The 22,480-nt window shown below is 46.5% G+C and overlaps 1 protein-coding gene across 1 annotated transcript in view; it reads left to right on the top strand.

Moving 5' to 3' along the window:
- LOC139770847 (uncharacterized) overlaps positions 1–21,134 on the top strand; it is an 82,141-nt gene extending 61,007 nt beyond the window's left edge. Inside the window, exons 6-9 of the mRNA XM_071703100.1 lie at positions 3,919–4,053; positions 14,617–14,806; positions 15,386–15,588; positions 16,038–21,134. Coding sequence (XP_071559201.1) covers positions 3,919–4,053; positions 14,617–14,806; positions 15,386–15,588; positions 16,038–16,064 — 555 coding nt within the window. The 3' untranslated portion in view covers positions 16,065–21,134. The remainder of the gene's footprint in view (positions 1–3,918; positions 4,054–14,616; positions 14,807–15,385; positions 15,589–16,037) is intronic.
- Positions 21,135–22,480: the final 1,346 nt, after the last annotated feature.

Genomic DNA, 22,480 nt, shown 5'->3' with positions numbered 1-22,480 from the left:
CCACGAGAGACGTTGAGACGAGTCGATGTACGTTGGGGTGGCGATGAGGGGGTGAAACAAAACGAATGAGGGAAACGCGAGGTCGAGAGGAGGAAGAAGAGAAGAAAAAATAGAAGAGGAGCGAGGAAGAGAAAGACTGACGACTGTGGATCCGAAGCCGGTGGGAAAGGAAGTGGCGGGAGCGGAGTGCAAGGGTAGCTCGGCCACACGGGAAAAAGAAAGCAAGAGGCGGGAGATAAAATAGGAATAAAAGGGACGGGAGAAACGTAGATCGCCGCGAACTTCAGAAATGTCATATCCGTCAGTGTCCGGAGCTCTGCCTTCTGGAGGCAACCGGTTCCAAACGCACCCGGCAGCGGATGATAAAGTATTGTCCGCGCTCTCTCGCGCGCGAGTCCCCGATACCCGCGCGGGGGCAATTACCGGGAGCCCGTCCTTCGCGGGATATATATTCGCGCGAGTTAAATAAATTCGCCGTGGACATAGGCGCAACTTGGCTCTCGCGAGCTCCGATTCGAGATCGACGTCGACGTCGAGAGAATTGCGCGCGCGCGCGCGCGAAAGAGAGAGAGAGAGAGAGAGAGACTCTTGTCCCGCGGATGGCAGGGACAGGACTTACCGTGGAGAAACGAACGAATACTTTCAGGGATCTAATCGCCCAGCAATGCGTACACGACCGTGCCGCCTGACCAGTCAGTCGCTCTCGCACGAGGGAACATTCGGATGCTCGTCGGCATTGAGCAGTCGAGTCAGCGATATTTCGAGATCGTGTGTACCGGCAGAAATAATTCCGTGTCGTAACTAAGCGGTGGATTTCCAACTTAAAAATAAATTCCGTCCGAGTCTTGACTTAAGCCGCGCGTAAAGCTGTCGAGAAATAGATTAAAATACCGAAACAGTTATATTCTGAATAAATTCGCTGTCGCTCTTGACGGATTTACATTCGAGAGAAAGGGAGAATTTCGCGAAGGTCGCGTACCCCCGCCATCGTATTTTGTGTTTCCACCGTCGCGTCGTCGAATTATTCTCCATTTGCTAATGATCCCCCGGACAGTCGGAAACCCGCTCTCGTCTGGAAACTCGTCCCGCGTTCTCGTTTAATAACCATTAGCCGCGCGACGTGATGGCCGGTAGGTGCCGGTCGGCGATTTTCGGATTGTCCCAACCCCCCGCCCGAAGGGGCGAGGGTGTCAAAGATCTAGAGCAGATAGCGGCGCGGCTATATTGATGAGGTGGCTCTCCGCGTATTGATTCCCGGGGCGGGAAGGTTTTCCCCGCAACGAGCGCGCACACCCCGCGGGCCCCTTTTGCTACGCGCAAGGGTTGATAAGATCCGCCAGATAAGGCATGATTACACACCGCACCGTGCCTACCTTCTCACTCCGTCCTCCGCCCTCCCCGAACCCTCCTCCCCTCGTGCCTTCCGACCCTTGCGCTTCATTCTCGAGGTAAACAAGGGTCCTTTCTCGCGATGGACGTCGGGACAAAAATGGATCGAAGAACGATAGATTTTTACCGAGGTAGCGCGTAAATTAATCGTACGTCAGAAATTGGTGAGCGCGATTAAAACAAAAAAAAATATATTAAACTCACATTAATATATAACAATCTTCGCAGAAAATAATGAAGCTGTTTTGCGATATATAATTGCGTTTGGCAGTTGTGCTGCTTATCTCAGAATCTTTGAAACTTTTTTACGACATTCGCTACAATAACTAGACACGCATCGACCACCCCGGAAACTGCAAGCCCTCGATCACGCACTGATCCGCGAATTTGTCCCCGGAATATCGAATAGAACGCGAGACTGCGCTCGAAAAAGGGGGTCCTGAAAAGCGTTGCGAGAGAGAGAAAAAAATCGGGAGACACTCGTTTTGGTACTGTCTCAGAGTTCATTGTGTGTGACGCAACGTACGCGGGGAGGGCGGGTTGAAAGAGGGCAGTTTTGTGTTCTGCATAGGGGACACGCGTGCTATCTCTCTCGCTCAAAGAAATTTCAATAAGCTTGCTATTATGCGAGCCGGCGGGCGGGAGGTTCCCCTGTATTTTGTGCTTTCGCCGACAATGACGCAGGTATAGCTCGACGGTGCCCTGCCTTTCCGAGTGCCAGGGTGCAGTGTCATCTTGGGGGGGTTAAGTGGTTTGTGAGTAGGGGTGAACAAGGGGCGAGAGTGGAGGGTCAAAGGTGGGCGCCTTTCGTAAAAGAAACATCTTATGCGCGCCGTCACCGCCATTATCTTGGCACGGTGATCGATTTTGTTAAGTATTCATCTTATCAGTTATATGTGCTAACTCTTAAACAATGTCATATAACATGTAAATGAAATATATCGCTAAGTATTATATATCATATTTGTACACGAGTACGAAATATTAATTCAAGAAGATAATAAAGATAATAAGCTTAAATGCGCGATAAGATTTCAATAATTGTTATTACGATATTAATTAATAGTTCCAAGTAATCGAGACAGAAATTCATGAGAAACAGTTTATCATATTGCATGCCTGGCAATAATGATTCAAAGCCCATAATCTCGAAAGGACTAAATAATATCGTCCATTAATTTGTCTCGGTCAACGTGCATTGCGCGATGCGCTCAAAATTTACCTGCGGCGCACAGTTTTCGGTAACAGTATCATCCATTAACGGTTAAGTGGTTCAACAGGAAGAACCGGAGAAAGAGGGGCGAGGGTAGAAGTGAAAGGTGGATACGTGCACCGGGGAAGGATCGGAGAAGAGGGCATTTTATAATACGGATCCGGCGGCGGGATACCTGCTCCCGTTCCCTCTTTCCCGCGTTCGAGAGTGCATTCGCGCGCCGCGCTGCGCCGCGCCGGTTCGTGATGCGGGGGAAATAAGCCGCGGTTAGTCCCCGAGGGATAAAACGGATTCCGCTCCTTTTTTCGTTAAGTGTTTGCCACTCGCATGCCGTCGACGAGGGTATACAGGTGTACGCGAGGCCGAGATTTTCGAGTTTCCCATTCTCCGAGAATGAGAGACGCTTCCCTGAAGATAAGCTTCTCGCTCTTCTCTCGCTATCGGTTCTCCTCTCTTTCTTTCGGGACACGTCGATCCGACCGACCGACCGACCGACCGACCGACCGGCAGGCAGGCAGGCAGCCAGCCAGCCGGGAGGGATTTTGAGGGGTTGATGTGTCACGCTAACCCGCGTCAAGCTTGTGGCTTTTTGATTCCGCGCATAAGCCGACGGATCAAATGCGCTTCTGGCGTGGAAGTAGAGAGAGAAAGAGAGAGACTCGAACATACTAAAAGTGTATTTCATTCCGTCGCGCGTTTTATAATCCTTTCTCGTATGATGCGAGTCTGATCGCAATTTCCATGCGCCGTGTGTTTCTTGTTCACAATTTGTCCGAGGAGAGCAGTTTGAAAGAATGATATTCATATGTATATGTGGGTAATGTAAGATAAGAATGTGTCTCGTTTTGCATTTATAAAAACTTACATATATAACAACTCAAATTCTTCTTTTTTGATAATTAGTAATATAGAGATTGATCTGATTAATGAATCTGCTTTTAAATACACAGAATTTAATTTAATTATATATTATGTATTTCTTCGCCATTTTTCTAATAGTGTCCTATACAATATTTGCATGTACTAAAATACGAAAATTAATCTGAAAACCTTTGCTTATCAATTACATAAACAGATCTAACCCTAGCAAAAAAAGATAAGAGATTACACTGCGTAAATATTAAAAAGCCACAATATTTTTTATTCGTAATATTTATTTTAAAACTGTCTGCAGCTGAAAAAAATTAATAACGCAATTTATATAGAAAGTACCTTAACATTGCTTGGGTTAAATCTAGCCGAGATGATCACGCGACGATCGTCCGAAACGCCAACGTGACGGGTGTGATATCTGTGTCTTCTCTTTTCCAAAACTGTCGCTGCAGAGTGCGGCGAGACGGGCGGGCACCAGCTGCGCCAACTGCAAGACGGCGACCACGACCCTCTGGCGGAGGAACCAGGCCGGCGAGCCGGTCTGCAACGCTTGCGGGCTCTACTACAAGTTGCACAACGTGAGTAACACTCATTAATTTTATTACTCCTCGCCCGCGCCACACGGCGATGCGCGCCGCGAAATCGGTGTGGCAGTTTCAAGATGCAACTATTTTTTTCATGAGGTAGCAACATGGTCTCCATGCATGTGTCGTTGTGGAATGAAATATTGTCAGCTGATCTTGCCCCGCTGACTTTGCGGCTCGCTCCATGTGTGAACAACACATTAATTAGTCGGTTAATTGAGACGGAGAAAGTTGCTCTTTAGTGCGCCGCTAGAAGCTTGGATCCTCAATTAATTTCCAATACCTTTTGCGAGCATCGTAGACAATCGCTTGTTAAACGATATCGTTTCAACATCTTACGTAACGTAATCGGGTAGATAACGTCAAATGATTTTCCATTCAATGTGCTTTATTAACGGGATAGACAGATCAAAGCGTTTTATTCGCGCCACATCCAGTTTATCGGCAATCTTAGGGATCTAAGATACTCGTATAGACATTCGTTTAAAAGTAATATAGAAGTAGAAATCTCTATATTACTTTCTTCGCTGCAATGTTATTCCCGTCGGAAGCAACCGCGCGCGGGTGGCCGTTTGCAAACACACAAACCCACGCACACGAGTAATTCCCTCGAGACAATGAAAGCACCGCCGCGGCGGGGGGGGAGGGGGGACCGCCGGTGTTGTACCAACAATTAGGATGCTTTCTGGTTTGCCGGACGTGGTCCTTACACACGTACATAGGCCGCCTGGAAGGGGGTGGAGCGTGCTCAACGGCGTGTGACACCGGAAGCGCCGGAAGCGAGCGCCGCGGCACGAAGGGAGACGCGATAAACGTGATCGAGACGGAAGGGGGGACCCAGAGCAAGAGTGGAGAGAGAGTGTCGCCGTTTTTCTTTTTTTTCTTCCCCTCTTATCTTCTCGTCGAAGACGATATTTCACCCCGTGACGCACGACGCGACGACCGGACTGTCGCTCGCTGTTGTTGCCGGTGGACTTCCGCGAGACGGAAATCTCAAAGATGACCGAGAGAGCGTGTGGGCGACGGCCTTAATAAGCGAGACACGCGTCGCGACGGTTTCTAGCCGAGGAATTTCGCGAAGTTAACGAGTTCACGAGATAAAACGCGCGCGCCGTTCCTCGCGTGCCGTTGTTTTTCGGATAAATGAACCATCTGATTTTTTTAAAGCTATAAGGTGTTTGCAAAGAAACGACTTATGCGATTTCTACGTCCCTAGATTTATCAAAGACAGTTCGCTGCAATCAAAAATTTCATTTCAAATATAATTTCGATATTTCACCCTTGCGCAACTACAGATCCGTCAAATAATTATAAGAATATTGCTTCGCTTCTTATTTATGCCATGGGGATCTCGCATGTTAGAAGAAATCCTCTCCTTATAGATCAATTGATAGAGAAATGGAGATACGTGATTATTAATGTAATAATTCATGGTCGCGTCTTCCGATCTCCCAAGAAGTTCTCGGTAGCAGCGCCGGGGCATTATCGCGACGAGATTAAGCGCGCGATAACGGGACGGACGGGAGTAGGATGGAGGAAAAAAAGCTGCGTAAATTCGGACGGGCGATTTGCTCGGCGATGGACCCGCACAGTGCATCGCCTTGTTTCCGCGTCACGGGCGGCGGGGACTGGCAAGACAGAAAGCCCCACTGTGACGGGGGCAAACGTGACGAATGTCCGTGGCGCGGTGAGGCCCGCTATACGCGCAGAGAAATCGCGAGCCAATTAGCGCGCGCTGCAAATGAATCCTCTTTCACCCGGGTCTCCCCCCCCCCCGACCGGCGTGGCGCGGCGCACGTTCTCCGAGGGGCCCTCTTTCCCTCGGCCTTATCGCGATTAGCTTAGGAGAGATTGCGCCGACTGAAAATCAAGATACGTAGCAGCCCAGACACACTCCGCCACGGGATCCTCCGCCCGACACGCGGGAGGAGGATAGGAGGGTAGGAGACGGGAGAGTCGTGAGCCCCGTTTCTTACGCCTCCTCTCTCGAGGACGACCGCGGATTTCTATACTTGTCCTGACATCCGTTGCCCGATACGCAAGAAAGTGAAAACTTCGGTGGAGTCACCGAATTTCAGAAATAGAAACACAGCGCGTGCAGCCGTTAGTGATTACAGACATTACAGTCTGTCATTACGCGCGCGCGTATTTCGTGTTTGATGCAGATACGCCTTGTGGAAATTAATAAAAGCTTAAATGCCTAATAAAGCACGTGAAAGTGCAATGAATTAGTTATAAACGTAACAAGTGTGTGAATGTATTTTTTATCCGTACGTATAAGAGGAATATGCTGTCACTTTGTGAGCACATTCATTATTTCCTTTCATTTTCGTTCGGACTGCTAATGATATATATAAATGAAAATTTTTGTACAGTATCCGCACTCACATAATATTTTCAGTAAATGATGAAGATTTATAAAAAGCGGGATTTTTATCAGTCCAATAAACCTCCAGGTTATATATTTCACATTACTTTTACAATTTTTTACGCTGCCGTATACGTTTTGCATAATACTCGTTACTTTGAGACCGTATTAACGTTTGAGGGATTTAATGGTGAACTTCCGGCATCCCGAACACACGCCTGCGGGAAAGGGAGCGGATCGCAAGGCGAACGCAGCGCGTTCGCGTTGCGGAAATGAGAAGTCTCTTTGCTGAGCAGCGACCGATTTCAATCGGGTCCCTTCCCACGACCAACACGGCCGATTGTTCCGCACTTCGGAAGAAACATTTGCCGTTTCCCGAATACGCCCGCTTCCGCTTTCTCCACGACGATATCCTCGGAGATCCCTCGGGAGGGAAAGAGAGAGATATTTTATATCTCCTAGGAAACAACATGATAGAGAGGAAGAGAGAAAAAAAGGAAGAAACAGAGAGAGAGAGATTGCATAAGGAGAAACGTGAAGCCGTAATGGATACTTAATACCCCGAAAATTTTCCTCGTAGCGGATAGCATGCGCGACAGAGATTTTTCAAAAGCGAGACGGCCGACAAAAGGGCCCGCCATTACACGGCGAATCGAGCCGATGCGAGCGCAATGAAACGGTTTTTCTTTCGACGAGGAGCGAAGGCAAAAGGTCGTCCCCCGGCCACCGTCGAAGCCAAAGCGACGCTTGTCGCCGTGGCGCGGCGTCGGTCGCCTCGTCCCCGAGAATGAAAAGCCGGACCGCGGTAAACGAAGTATCGAATTGCCATTGTCATCGAGCCTCTCGATACCCATTGTCGATTTCTCTACCGTAGAATCTAATTCCCCGCTCTCTTCTTCTGCTCCTTTCTTCTGTTTCTGGTCGCGAACTCCGGTTTGCCCATATTTTTTACCAGTCGTTAAAAGATCACAATATAGAGGAACAAATTTGGCTGTCACGCACTTATTATTGTGATGAAGAATATTTTTTATGATCGATATCGGTCCAGTAGCTGGTCCAAATTACTATATTCATGTGAAGCAATATATCGATGAAAGAGAGAGACGGAAAACTTCAGAACGATTATACCTACGACAGGATTCTACAAGTTTCTGATTTTTTTTTATTCTCCATGGCACTCGAGTACAACATTCGCGCGGATTCCTCGCGCGTCAGTCGAGCGTACTCGCGTGTGACTCGTGACACGGGCACACACGCACGCAGGATAGCCGCAACCCATGGCCCGAGTGGTTGGAATAGGTGACTGTCTCCGTTGACGTTAAGCCGACACATTACAGTCTTAGCGCCGGGGCCCCGTGTCCGAATCTTTTCTTCTTCCACGGCTCGAAGATGCGAAGGGAAGAAATGGACGCCTCTGAGGCGAAGAGACGGTTCTCGAAATAGTCGATGCCGACGCACTTTCGACAATCGGGACGCGTATACGCGGCGATTCAATGGTCTCTTAAGATGATCTTGAAGATCTCTCACGTGCTAATCGACTGTCGAGGGTCGAGTGAAGATTCTCTGAACAATTAAAAATAAATAAACACGCGTGCAGCCTTAGCTTTGATGTTTTTATAAAATAATTTCCTGGATGTATGATTATCACGTAAGAATTATGCGTTCTTATACGTTTTTGCCGCAATTTTCTTCATTAGAAATGCATTGGCTGACATAAGATGCATTAAATGAAATTCTGACTAACTGGTGAATTATTTCAGAATTATTGTTAATTGGCAACCTTGGAAGTTAACGTTCAATTACCGTTCCAGCTCGATCACGGAGATTTTTATCGAAAGATATTATCGTGAAAGTTGTTTCCGGAGTTTCGCCTTCGATAGGGAAGACCGCGACGAATCAATCATTTCGGTGGCAGACGTATTTCTCTTCCCGTCTCTCGTACGTCTCTCATGCCGAGAGTTCCCTTTCTCTCTCTCTCTCTTTCTCGTTCTCTTCTCTCCTCCGACTTCTCTTGCGAGATCTCCGACAGGTCGTGGCGGGGGTGAAGGAAGGTGGAGAAGGAACGGGATTGGATGGAGAACGACAGATCTGGCGTCGTTAAGATAGAGCAGACCGATAGCGTGCTCCATGGCTAAACTCAAACACGCACACGCGACTCGGCGCTCTTCGCTTGAAAATACATGGATTATTCGTGCCCAAACACCAAGCTACCGGGTGCTCGGAATATGGTAATCGTCGCCCGAAACCAGCCTCACGCAAAGGCATGGCTGTATGCGGGGGTCAGCAAGGTCACGCTCGACTTTCGTGTGGCTAGATAGAATTCTCCGTCTGGGGAGTATAGTTTTCAAGCTAGGCTCGCGCGGAAAATAAAATTTCATTATATTGCTAAACATAAAAGAAGGGATTAGGTAAGAGAGAGGAAGTCTGAAGGCCATAGAAGTTACGTCTACTTGGCTATATTTCACAGATATAGGGAGACACGTTTGAGAGGAATAATCTATTTATGCCCTGAGTTTCGCCTGAAGATTCTCTACGATCGGTGAAGCGTTATTCATTGAAGGTTTAGGCTCGATAGAGTAATCGGTTGACAAAAGCGATCTATATTAACCTTGCGATTAAATCTGCGAGCAAAATTCTCCGATGTAAACATCTTCCGCGGCTATTTTCGTGCCATCGGTCGTAAACAAAGGCACCGGATGCCGATCCCGGGGTACTCATTAATTCTACAAGGTTGCTCGATTAAAATTCGGGGGCCCTCCGACAAAGTAGCGCGGGAATACGGGCCCCGACTTGCTTTCAATAACAAAGTCAGCTGTAATCCAAGATGCTGGCTAGCACGCTCATCACGCGGGAGGACCTCCTGGTCGGAGGACCGACCTGGACCCTCGGCCTTTCGTGCGTACGCCAACGTCGTGGCCCCGGACCCGAGTCCGAGGCGCCGAACTTCTAGTATTACACGGACTTGCATGGATTAGCTCGCGACAAACAACGTGTCGACGTTTTGCCAGTGCGTGCTTTCCGAGAAAGGCGGGAACGATGGGAACTCGCGATCAGGTTCGCATCGATGCCTCATCGATGCCTCAACATTGTTGAGACCCAATCGCGCTTGTAAATCTTGCAATCTTTCTTGGTTCTGCAAAGTGTAAGGCCTAACGAGCAAGCAATCTGTCTCTTCTCTTCGACAGTTAAAAAAAGCGGGTGAACGCACGCGCTATTCGGAATAGAAAAAGTAAGGAGATTTTCCGATGTGACATCAATATTTTCGAAAACAAAATTTTAATCTCTCTCGCAATCGTCATACTTATCGCAGTCGCGTATCCGACGACAAAATTACCGTCGAATTCCTGCCAATCGACTTGTGCTGGGGCGAGAGACACGCGGTACATCTTATACGAGGGATCGCCGCGAGCATATCAAGTGGCATCGACAGACTTCGACGTAATTCGGACTTCTGCGTAACTCGATTTTACAACTTCCTCGCGAATCGGCCCTTTTATCGACGGGAGGCTCAACGTTTTCGTGGAGCTAGCTTCCGACGTGTGTCGCGACTGCAAAATGCAGAATTAGCATAACGCAGTTTGAGTAAACTGTTTATCTCCTGGGAGGAAAATTTTTTCACATGCAAAATTTATCTTTTTCGTAACCAATTAAATTCCCATTCGGATTTATCTGCTTAAATCGAACCTGATATAATTCTCGGTAATTATCATCGCTAAATTCATCGTCGAAATTTAACCAGATGTCTCGAAAGGGGAAATAGATGAAGGGTCTATTTACCAGGAAACGCTTCAACATTTTTTTTTTGTCGAGGTGAGTCCCGTCTCGAGGCGGAACGATCCTTCTGTCCCAAGCTTCTTTTTCAAGACAACTGGAGGGAGGCAAAGCGGGAGCAGTCCTAAAATTATTTCTCTTATCGGTCAATCACAGTGTCAGATATATATATATATATATATATATATTCTATCCGCAGTACATACGCGCACGCATACATCGAACGTGACACACACATACACGCGCGCGCGCGTAACAGCGACCGACGAGATCGAGATCCATATCGGAAAAGACAAGGTGCCTCTGTTCTACGTGAGGATTCTCTGGTCGTCCTCCAGTCATCTTCTTCTTCTTCACCTTCGCAGATATGAGCCGTGAAGTACAGGTCTTCGTCCTGTTTCATTGCCTTCTCGTTCTCTTAATAAACAACAATGGAAATTCCTCTTCGCCGCGTTTATGTTATATGAGAAGATTAAACCTTTGTGCTCGTCGTGTCAGGCCCGCCCGTTATCTAGCTTTAATTACGTGACTTGTCGTGGAAAATCTTAAATTACTCGTCGGATTGTCCGCCCGTCTACATTCGCGAATGTGACGGAACTGAATTAACGACGTGAAAAATCTTCGACCTTTACGAAGTTCGTAAATATCTTCATCTTATAATTCTGTTAAGACTGATAATGAATTATATGGCATCATCAACGTCGGTTAACGTTGAGATTATCTACCATATCAAACGGGCGCTGCGAAACGGCCATAATTATTGCTCCGGGCTCGGCATTATTATTTATGCTATTATCACCGTGAAGGGCTACTCATCACATCGCCTGTTTGAAATTCGCTGCGACGGATATTTTAAAGCATCCTGCAACGTCGAAAGTGGTTTGTTCACGATACGAGTGGAACGAAGGCGATTTCTGGACGAGTGCGAGAACGGCGATCACAATTTTGGTGCCGATCGATCGATAAATAGATCAGAGTACATTACTGTGCCGGTTTTTCGGTGACTAGATTTTTCATTTATTTGCCCCTATCCGCGATACGTCTCGGCTACGATGCAATTTCGTATGCGATCCGCGTGCAGTTGCATCGTGTGCGATCACATCAATCTGCATACGAGCTCCCGGTCTTTCCTCCACCTCGTTCATCCTCCCCCCGTCCGCTTCCACCTTATCTCGTCGTTTATTTTTCGCCTTTCTTCTCTCTTATTTTTTCCTGCCTCGTTTTTTCCTTTTCTTTCCATGTCCACTCTTTTCCGCCAATTGGGTACGTTTCCCCTTTATTTCCCTTTCTCTCCTCGCCGCGGCCTCGTCTCTTTTGTTTGCACCTCGCACTTTCGGACACCCGCGAACTCTCACGACCCTCCGGTGGTTCCTATTAAATCCGTTGGTATTGTATTCAAATTGGTTCGAGCTTTCGCGGCCTACCTTTACGTCCGCTCGTCTCTCGCCGCGTCGCTCTCTCGACCGCTCATCTGGTCGCTCTGTCGCTCATTAAAAGATCCATTAGCGGATAGCTAGTATTTCGTACGATCTTAGCGTAATTAGAATAGCGAAGCAACGTAACAATTGCAAGGTATCATAATTTTCTATTTATACATATTTAATATCTTTAAGGCAAGAATTAAAATTTGGTAGCTATATTTCTTATTTTCGGATGCCTGCAAAGCGATACACGTGGTAGGCACTAATATAATCGGACAATGATTTTAACATTTATCTCGTAATGGACCATTTATCGTAGTGCTTCGTATCCGATTATCGCGAAACTTTTTTCCTGCGCGCGTCAGTCGTGGCTGGATGACAAAAAAATGCTTGCGCGCAAAGAGTCGTCGCGCCCTTTCATCCTAAGAGAGCGAGAAAACGACCGTTAATTCGACAAATTCGGCCAATTGCGTAATTCCGAAAAGAGTCGTTGACCGTCTGGACGCGGCGCCGGGCTTTGGGTGGTGCGAAAGACGAGTGGAAAAAAAAAATCGCGTCGCGGGGGCTGCGGGCGGTCAAGCGCGCAGGGGAAGGAAAGGGAGGAGGATGATGCGCCTCACACACATACGCACGGACGCGCTCGCACACAATCTTCCTCGCGTCCAAGCGCAATACCGGGAACCTTTTCCCCCAAGTTGGCAGTTGTGTCACGTCGCGGCGACTACAAAGCGCCGCGATTCTTCTCCCCCTCCCTTCCGCCCCTCCATCCTCCCCCCCCCCCGCCCGACCCGATGCAATACACAACACTTGCATACCATACTTATTTCGTACTTAAGCACCGCACGGAACGCGCGTGTATCTCTGGCACGCACACGAGCGCGCGTTTCGTCGTATATACAGGGTGAGCCGATAATTAAGTTCTCCTTCGAGCTGACGCTCGTTGTTACGTTTTCTTTCTTTCGCGGAGCGTATTTTTATCGTCAGTCCAATTGAACTCTCGAGACGCGAGCCAAGCTGAACTTTCGTTTGACCGTACATGATTTATCTTATTGACTATCGCGAGTCCATAATCGGAGTTCGATTTTATATTTCCTTGTTCTGCCGACACTTCCATTTTACTTAATATTTCTCCGTATTCTTCGCTATTTCAGATAATCGCATTCATACGATGCGTATAACGATTGAACTTTGTCATTCTTTCCAGTATTCTTTTCTGAATACAGAGTTGAAAGGTAGTAATTTTCCTTCCAAGCGTGATCACCCCTTACATAAAATAGATACAACGCAGGTTGTCTTCTTTCGTGAATGCGTGCGTGCCGCGCGAATACGCTTTCATGCCGATGAATGATGCATCGCGGACAACGCGCGCCTGCGTTAGGCATCGGTGTGTAAATAACGGATTAATTAATAAAAGTGCACGAAGCCGCGCGCGCCCGTACCGGACTTCCTTCTTTTTTTTTTTTTCATTCTCTACGTAGTTATTATCCTTTTTAACGGATAATTTTCATATTGTAGACAGGGCAGATGCAACCCGCACCTTCGAAGCGTCTATGCTTCTACTGCGTTTTCATGTTAACGAAAAAAAAAACGGAAAGAAAAAACAATGCCGTAGGCGCGGCTCGCCTCATGCCGATCGATTTTCCTTCGAGATTACATTATTGTTGTAATGACAATACGTCAATGATTTCACTCGCCGCCAGCGGCTGTTCTCAAGTCGAGAGTTCGCGGATCGTTCGCGGATTGCCACGCATCGCGTCGCACCGAGTGCCGCGGCGCCGGCGTCCCGTTTGCTCGACCGTTTATTTTTAGCAGGCGTATTATCGTTAATTTCGATCGAAATGAGAAGCCGACGACCTCCTACGCCTCCTTCTTCTTCTTCTTCTTCTTCGACGGGGAAACAATACCCGCGACGCTCTTCTCCGTGTGAATGCGCGGACGAGGCGTGGTCGCGCGCGAAAAAGACGCGCAACGGTGACGTAGCGTCTCGCGAATTGCGCTCGAGGACTGTCGATTCGTTAATTGCACCGGCTACCAGAGACTACCAGGAATCTGAGGGATTCCTTAATTGCGCGCTCTCTCGTCTGGCAAAGCCGACGAGATTACGTCAGTGATGTGCGCCGCGCTCGGTCCCTCGTCGCGACGTCTTCTCGTTTCGCTTCCAGAATCAATTCCGAGATAACGGACGAGAGACTGCTAATATTAACCTGTGCATCTTTCGAATAATAATTAAAGGAAAACGTTTAATCGGACTGTGTCTTCTTAAATTCAGTATTATAAATTAAATTAAATCGTAGGAATAGATAGACGTGTGCTGTTTGACAGGCTGTCCGACTTTCGCGGGCGAGAAGAACGCAATGAGAATTGATTTAGCGCGGTGGCGTGCCGTGATGGACGGGGGGACGGGTATGAGAATCCGAATGGAACGTCGCGGGAGAGGAAAAATCGCAGATTGAAGTTTAGAATAAAGAAGGGTATTCCTCGCGCGCTCTGCCGTCCGTCGAACATGCAACATGCGATGATTTACGATCCCGTGTACCGAGCGCATTGCCGAGCATCGCCGCGCCGCGCCGGTCGAACGGAGAAAACGCATCGCGCGTTGCACTCCAATGAATAACATCTTCCGACGATGCTTCCTTCTTATTTCTCTCTCTTTCTTTCCCGTTACGTCACCGCATTGTTCGCGTCTCGGTAATTTTACGGTCCTTCCTCGGCTGTTTTTTCATGTCCTTCATTACATACAATTCCTTTATTCTCTTTCTTAAAACTGTCTCACGGAAATGTCGCGACGATGTGGCTGTGTTACGTATCGCCTTCATTTCTTTGAGATTCAATTAACGGGTCTGTCCTTATCGACGCTATTATAAATTCCCACTAGTTAGGCTATTTCGTCCACCGCGCTAATAATGGAATGAGCCGCGTTTGTCGCGCGCGACAAATCGCGCTTCCTACGTAGTATAAATTCTAAACTTAGCGAACTGTTGACTTCGACTGTTGCAGGTGAACCGGCCGCTGACGATGAAGAAGGAGGGCATCCAGACGAGAAACAGGAAGCTCTCGTCGAAAAGCAAGAAGAAGAAGGCCGGCGGCTGCCTAGGCCTCGGTGGCGTCATGGGCGACATGATCAAGGCCAGCGGACACCTTGATCTCGACAACAAGCCCTTCCACTCAGGATTTGGATCGCCGATGGGTAAGTCGAATTCTTCAGCTTATATACGAAAAGATTTTTCTATTTCAAATTTAATAAAGCCGCAATTTAGCAAAGTTCCGTACATTATTATTATATTATAAATATACATAACGCTAGAGACAGAGAGATTATCTTCTACATCTAAATCGCAAGAAAAAGACTTAAGGTACAATGTACCAATGCCTGGACACGTAAGACCTATGTCTGGACACCTTTATCATTTTAGTTCTTAAATAAATATAACGCGAATTAAAATCAAAGATAAAAATATAATACAAGGAAAATATTTTTATCTTTGATTCTTTGATTTTAATTCGCGTTATAACTTATTTAAGGACTAAAATGATAAAAATGTCCAGACATACGTACATTTACCTTATTTGCGTTTTAAATTTAGATTTAACTTAGCGGTAACGCGAAGATTCGCAATTGTACGACGTTTCTCAATATAATCGCCTCTGCGAACGATTCAGCACGGAACGGAAAGAATCACGCCGTATCTCTCGAGGTCTCTTATGCGAAATTCATGCGCGCAAGGTGGGATTTTAAAAGGACGACGTTTCCCATTACTTGTTCCAGGTACATCGCAGCATCATCACACGATGCATCCGGCGATGCAGCATTACATGTATCACACGGGTGTCGGCGTGGCCGGAGGTCTTCATCAGGGATTTGCGCCACCGGCGCCGCCCCCCATCCACCCGCACTCGCATTCGCATTCCCATTCTCATCACATGACGAGTCTACAGGGTCTGCAGCTGGCGGCCACGACGAACGCAATGGTGAGTGCACGATTGTTACCTTCATCGGCGATTGACCAAAGGCTTCGGCCGCCGATAATCGATCGGGATCTACCGCGTGGAGTTTGCCGATTCTCCTCGAGTTGTGAACCGGGCTTGACGCGCTGCAGTTATCTCGCGACAGCGAAATGATTTGACCGCGTGTCATTTAGATTCATAACTTCCAAATGTTTCAGTCTCGCTTGATACAGAAATTAAAAAAAAATTCCATATACAAAATGTGAACGTTACGTTTTCGACGCGAGACACGTTATTCTGAATATTATTCTGAAGTTTCGATCGCCGCTGCTAGTGTCAGTTACCACGTCCGTCTCTGTTTCCAAGCGGTAATATTAATCGCGCCGGCGCGCGCACGCGAAAGGAGAGCCTTCACTCGCGCGGCCGACAAGTAGAGCATCTCAAAGAGTGTGGTAATCTTTGTCTGGTTTCAGACCGGCTGGCGATCGGAGTACACATGAATCGCGAGTGACTAGCAGCTCAGGACGCAGCCCACCACTGTCTCGTTGTAATGTAAAAAAAAAAGAAAAAACCAGAAAAAAAAGAAAACTAAACACACACAAAACCGCTCCTCTTCTCTTTCTCGCACGCGGGCCACCTCGCCAAGGGGCCACGATCGATCACCGACACGACACCGAAAATCCCGACGCGCGGGATCCTGGGACTCACAACGTCCTTGTGCACTGGCCGTAAAGAGCGCGCGCGCCTGTCGGATCTTTCTCAAGTGAAAGCTCATGTAAATATGTAAAGTTTCAATGTAGGGCCATCGAGCCCCGGCCCCAAGTACAAAGGAAAAAAATCAGCTATTGTATTGAGTCTTATATATGATATATAGCATGTAAATAAATATATAGAATACAAGAATTTATATATTATGTGCGCGTGTACCGAGCGTGTGTGCGTGAGCGAGTGCATGTGGGACGAGCGGATGCGCGTGTGCGTGATGATGACCTGTTTTAGGTGACTCCTCGGAGCGATTCTGGGCGAGCGATCTCTGGCCGGAGTCCGGACCGTCGCGCGGGACCGTAACACGTTGCGGTCCACCCGCGCGACGGTCCCGGCGGCGCAAAAAAAATCCGCTGGATTTCCACGCTTCGCGCCCAAAATCGATTTCCGAGTGCGAAGAGTCGCGCGGAGTGCCGCAAGTGCGCGGGGTTCCGGAACGGTCGACGCGGTTATCGTGCAATTTCAAAGGAAGATGTTTATTAACGGGCGTTCGTAACTCGGTGCGGGATCGTTTGGACGTTCCTCAGAGATCCCTCGCCGTCGAGTCGCGCGCCGACGAGTTTCGCGTGTCGCGTGTGCAGAGTTTCCGAGGGACTCGTCGAAGCCGCGTGTGTCGTTCGGCCGCAATTAAACGTAACGGCAATTAACAGTCTCGCAAACGTAATTTACGAAGCTCGCTATATCCTACGCGGACTCTTTCGAAAGAGAGAACGTCGTAACGTTCCCTCTTTTCAAAGAGCGACTACTTTTCACTATGTAGCAATCTAGATCGTTAATTAAAAAAAAAAATTGATGTTTCTCCTTCCGGCGGCTTAAAGAACGCATTTTTAATCAAGTAGACGCGAGCGCCAGCAATAATCGAGGGGGGGCGTGTTCGATCGCCCGGCGCAGTGCGCAGTTTTTAGAGAACATTTATGGTACAGCCAATATATCGCGCGCGCGGAATTCAGTCCCTTTCCAAAGAGTCGATCGAGCTTCACCGATCAACGCGAGAAACGCAATTTATTTCCCAGGAATTGAAACGCCTTTCCACGATATCTCGAAGTGAATTGAGCATCGGTCGCGGGATCAACACACCGGTAGTCTCCGAAAATCGAGCTTTTTCCCTATTTTGTTTTTCTTAGGATTTTCGATTGTATACCTTGCCTCTATCTGTCCACTGTCGGCGTCCATTGGTCCAGCACCGTTCTGTGTGTCGTACCCGGTTAGTGATAGTTTACGTAAGTGTAATAAAAAACAAGCGCGTAGAATAAATTCGTAAATTATATACAGAAGCCTCCGACGATCGCGATCGATCGGCTCAACCCGGACGCGTCGATGCGATCGCCGGATCGCACGAGCGTTTAGCTTCATAATTTAGTCACGGCGGACACACGAAGAATCCACACTTACACACACACACACACACACACACACACACACACACACACACACACACACACACACTGAACAGCAACAGTCAGCGCAAGAAACACGAGAAATACGCGACTAAAAGGCAAGTGTAAATTTTGTATCTTCGAAATTGTGTATCGTTATTGTAATAATATAGTATATATATATATATGCAAATGAAAGAAAATAAAATATATGTATTATAAATATATATTGGAACACGCGGGGCGGGCGACCGTCGCGCGCATTAAGTGATTGTGCATAATTAGCAACTAATTGCGCATCATAAACAACCATGCATATAAATAGTCAACAGGATATAATTGAAGACTCATCGGCGAGTGAACACACGACGTACGAGATGTCGTACAGGGGTGAGACGCGCCGGGTGATCATTAGCATTGTCATTATCGCTATCGGTCATCATCGGTCGATTGTCCATTGATTGATCGCTACTCGTGAAAGACTCACTCGCTTGGGTTCTCCGAACACATTGTGATTTTTCGATTTTAGAGGTTTTACCACTCGCGTATGTTTTTTGCGACTAAATAGACGTACATAGGTAATTACGAGGGTGAGAAGGGAGGAGAGTTGAAAAGGGGGAAAGAGAGGGCAGACACGACGTTCGTGATTTCGGGAGGATATCGCGCGGTATCTTTTCCTCCCGCCGCGAGGACGTAAAACGAAGCTGGGCACAAGGTGGCCCTTCGGGATCCCACGGGGGGACGACGAGTGGCGGCGATTTTCCAAAAAGACTGAGGGGACGAAAGCAAAAAAGAAAAGTCGATATCGATGGTCATTTTCGTGCGAGGTCTTCGCGCGTCCAGATCGGAAAGGGGGCCGTGGAAGGAGGAGAGGAAGGAAGCATCTATTAATAGTATTATTAGGAAGTAGCGTGTAGCCCTGTGTAAAAACAAATAAGAAAAATATATATATATATATATATATGATTTTTAAGAGAGGTCGATCGCATCCGCACAAACGCGCGAGAAGAGAGTTAACGGTGGGTGAAAAATTAGGGGGTGCGACGAGACGACGAGAGAGAGAGGACTTTGAGGGAGAAAGGGGGAGAAAGAGATGAAGTGCCGGAGCGATCCTTTCGCACACGCGGACGTACGGCGAGGATGTTTATTGGATGTAAAAAGTGACACATTGTAAGATACCATTGTAAAAAGAGGTTTTAACTTAAAATAAATTAAATGATAAATCACGCATACATACCGACCAATCTTTAATCGAATATTATGTGATTATAGATGTGTATATGTACAATGTATAGCATTACGATGCTCTCTCTCTATTTCTCTTTCTATTCCTCTCTTTCCCCGTCTCTCTCTCACCGTCTCCCCTCCTCTCATCGTCTGTCTATCTCTCTTCCTTTCTCTCTCTCTCTCCTTTCACACCTCTTTCTTTCGCGCTTTAAAACCGTCCGTATTCTCATCTGTCCTGCTGCCTCGACTTGACACCCGATTTATTCCCGCGGAACCGCAGATCCAGTTGTTTTTCTCCCGATCGTCGATGTCGATATCGCCGATAATATCGTCGCGTTATCACCGGACACCGAGACGACGTTGAATTTTCCTGGACGACTCGAAATCAATGCGCGACCTTTGATAAATCACACACGCGCCGTATAACTGATTATTATGGAATTATTAATGGTTTTATTCCGCCGTATACGTGTTTCTTTCTCTCTCGTCGCGAGCATGACGATGTTGTATCGTTATCTCGGACGATGTCGCGCCGCCGACATGCGGCTCCCACGAAATGAATTTCTTTTCGCTTCGGGCTCGGGTGAGAAAGAGAGGGAGAGCGAGAGAGAGAGAACCCGGGGTTCTCTTAATCAATCACGCGTGCCGATAATAATATCGTTACGGAATTATTAATGATTCCATTTCGCCCGCATCGTGGCGCCGTAATGTCATTATCGGGCGATGTCGTGAGCAAAATTCTTTCGGCGATTAGAAACAATGGCGCATGGCGGTGTCGTGTGATAAATCGCGTGCTCGCGCGACGGCGATGATATAACTCGTACGCGATCGAGTCGTATTGTTTAGTTAGCGCGCTGTCCGACCGACAATACGCGTAGATTGCAAAATTCTATTGACATCGTTAGCAAAACAAACACGCGAGAGCGAGAATTGCGTATTTTTTTTTACGACTAGTCACAATTAATCATGAGTGGCATTAAAAGCCTGTCGACGCTTCGCTTTGTTTTGAAGACAATCCGCTCGCGGACACATTTTACAAGTATAATGTTTCAAATATTTAAATCTCTATCGAGTTTCGTAACAAGCTAATAATCTTATCACAAACAGCCAGTCTCTTATTGTCATCGGGAATAACATATTCATTACGATATGATACACGAACAATAATTCAATAGCGAATCCCATCTTTTTTAAAAACTCAAATATTTTTTTTTTGCTATTTGTAATAACCGTGCGATGTATCGGGACAGAGGGAGGGATTTAGATGAATGTCGATTAGTATCCTTTTATTAATTAAAAGACGTAACTTAATTGAGTCTTACTGGACGAGGTGTTTACATGTAAATCGAGGCAGCAATCGCGAACGAGATAACGCCGTGATTACAGCGAAGCGTAGATGAATCCCGCTCCGCGATATGATAATATCGGTAGTTGCGCGCGACAACCTCGATGTCACATTCGACGTGTTAATGAGTTCGGTAATAAGAGGAAATCGTGTCATACACGAGCCATACAATAAAAAAAAACGAAAAAACAGCGGAAGAACATTCCGTAGCTACTCCTAACATCGGAATTGGTTTGCGATCCGATCTCATGCCTATTCGACTGCATTAAATATATTAATTAATGCGACTCTGACTGGCATCTCGCGAAGATACATCTCCGCTCGGGAAACTCGGTGATAAATTGTAACGACACGTTACCGTGCGTGATAAAGGTCGCACGTTAACTTTTTACGATCGAATTTGTTTCTCTCCTGTTACAACGGCAGTATCTGAGATGCTATCCCTTTAATGAACGAGTGTAACAATAAGTTGGCGGAAATAATTCTTTTTGCCGCGTTATGGCGAAGAAATTATATCTGTAGAGATTTTGTACGATGCAACTTGTGAAGACGAGATTGTATATGGAAGGGATTTTTGCACTGCGGAGTCCGGTTGCGAGTGATTAGGTGATATTCGTATATATGTGTATATATATATATATATATTTAATTATATATACATATATATATATAATTGTTATTTTATCTATATACGAGAGAGGTGTTGAAGCGCAAGGTGTGCAGGACGAAGGAGTTTAAAGTGAAGGACGGTTACACCATCCCGTGCAACCAACTATATAAATTGTACCGTAACCGTTATCTCTCTCTCTACTGTGTATTTACTTGAAAATTTATAAATGTGTGATATATCTACTTAATTACGCGACTTGTATTCATTGACCTTTCCCAAACCCTGCTGCATATTTTATTCTTCCAAAAACCGCTGGATATTTTTGAGTAAATTTTTTTAAACTCGCATATATGTTAATTAATAATGGAATTAATTATTAATGGAACAAGACTTTTTATATGTGATTCTTAAGCTTAATAAATTATGTAAGCAAGTATGTATGTATTATCTTTTATGTAGATATATATAGATTTATAAAAAGACATTTGAGTCGATTACAAGTTAAAAATTTACAAGAACGAAAAATTTAAGCTTCATTGTAGTATCAAATTCGTCGGACTTGCTACAGGGATTTTTTCCAGAGCATAAACTAGGAACCGCTATCACTGCGGCTCTCGAATAAATCCCACGGCATCTCGATCGGCTCCCGAGAATCACGAGGTCGCGCGCTCGCTCATTCTATGAATTAGAAAATCGATAGAGGCGAGTGTGTCATCGTCTGAATCTCCAAATCCTTGCTTACGCGCCTTTGCGCAAGTCGGCCTTCCTCGTTTCACGGCGAATTAGGTCCGGATGGGCCCTTCGCCGAGGGTTAAAAAGGGACCGGAGTCGAGATATCTAAAGGAGAGACTGGAGCTGGCAGCTGCTTACGTTCGATCGTAGCCGAATCGCCGACGTTGACCTTCTGCCGCGGGATTCTACGACGGAAGAAAGAGAGAAGGAGATAGGAGAAGAGAAGAGGAGAATGTGAAGAGGAACGGTTCTAGATAGCCCTGGCTAGAGAGAGGATATATACTTCCTATAAAAGTGACCGGGATTTCGCGTAATCCCGTTTCTCTAGGGTAGCGGAATAGAAGAGATGGGATACCTATCTAACCGCCAGCCGAAGCTCTTCTCTCACGAGCGCACATGATCCTCCTTTTCTTCGTGCAAGCTGCGAGTGGTGGAGTCAAGAGAGTAGTCCTGAATTCTCTCTTTTGCGGTTTATCGCAGATTTCGCGGTAACGATGTTGGAGAACGAATATCTCCCCGAAATGCACATGTACCGGCTAGGCTGCTCGTTCCGGCGACAACGATAAAACTTCTTCAAATTATTTATCTTAATTTTTTAAAATTTTATTGAAATTATCATGGCGAGATACTATTATGGCAAAAACTAGATAAAAATATATAGGTTTATGTAAATATATGGAATATTTAAAGTATCAAGAGAACATAATCGGCAAGGAGGTACACTGTCTAAAAATTCCAAGAATTTTATTGAGATTTCCGAGAATTTTTCACATTTTTAAAAATTTTTTGTATTTCCAGGAATTTTCCACATTTCTAAAAATTTGAGATTTTAGAACAAGAAGTTTTAAATGAGAGGAAATC

This window comes from Temnothorax nylanderi, unplaced genomic scaffold, assembly GCF_030848795.1.
Source record: "Temnothorax nylanderi isolate EJ_2023f unplaced genomic scaffold, tnyl_v1.0 TNYL_tig0033_pilon, whole genome shotgun sequence".
NCBI lineage: Eukaryota > Metazoa > Arthropoda > Insecta > Hymenoptera > Formicidae > Temnothorax > Temnothorax nylanderi.
Note: the sequence above shows the minus strand (reverse complement) of the source record. Positions and strands in the feature narration are given on the sequence as shown.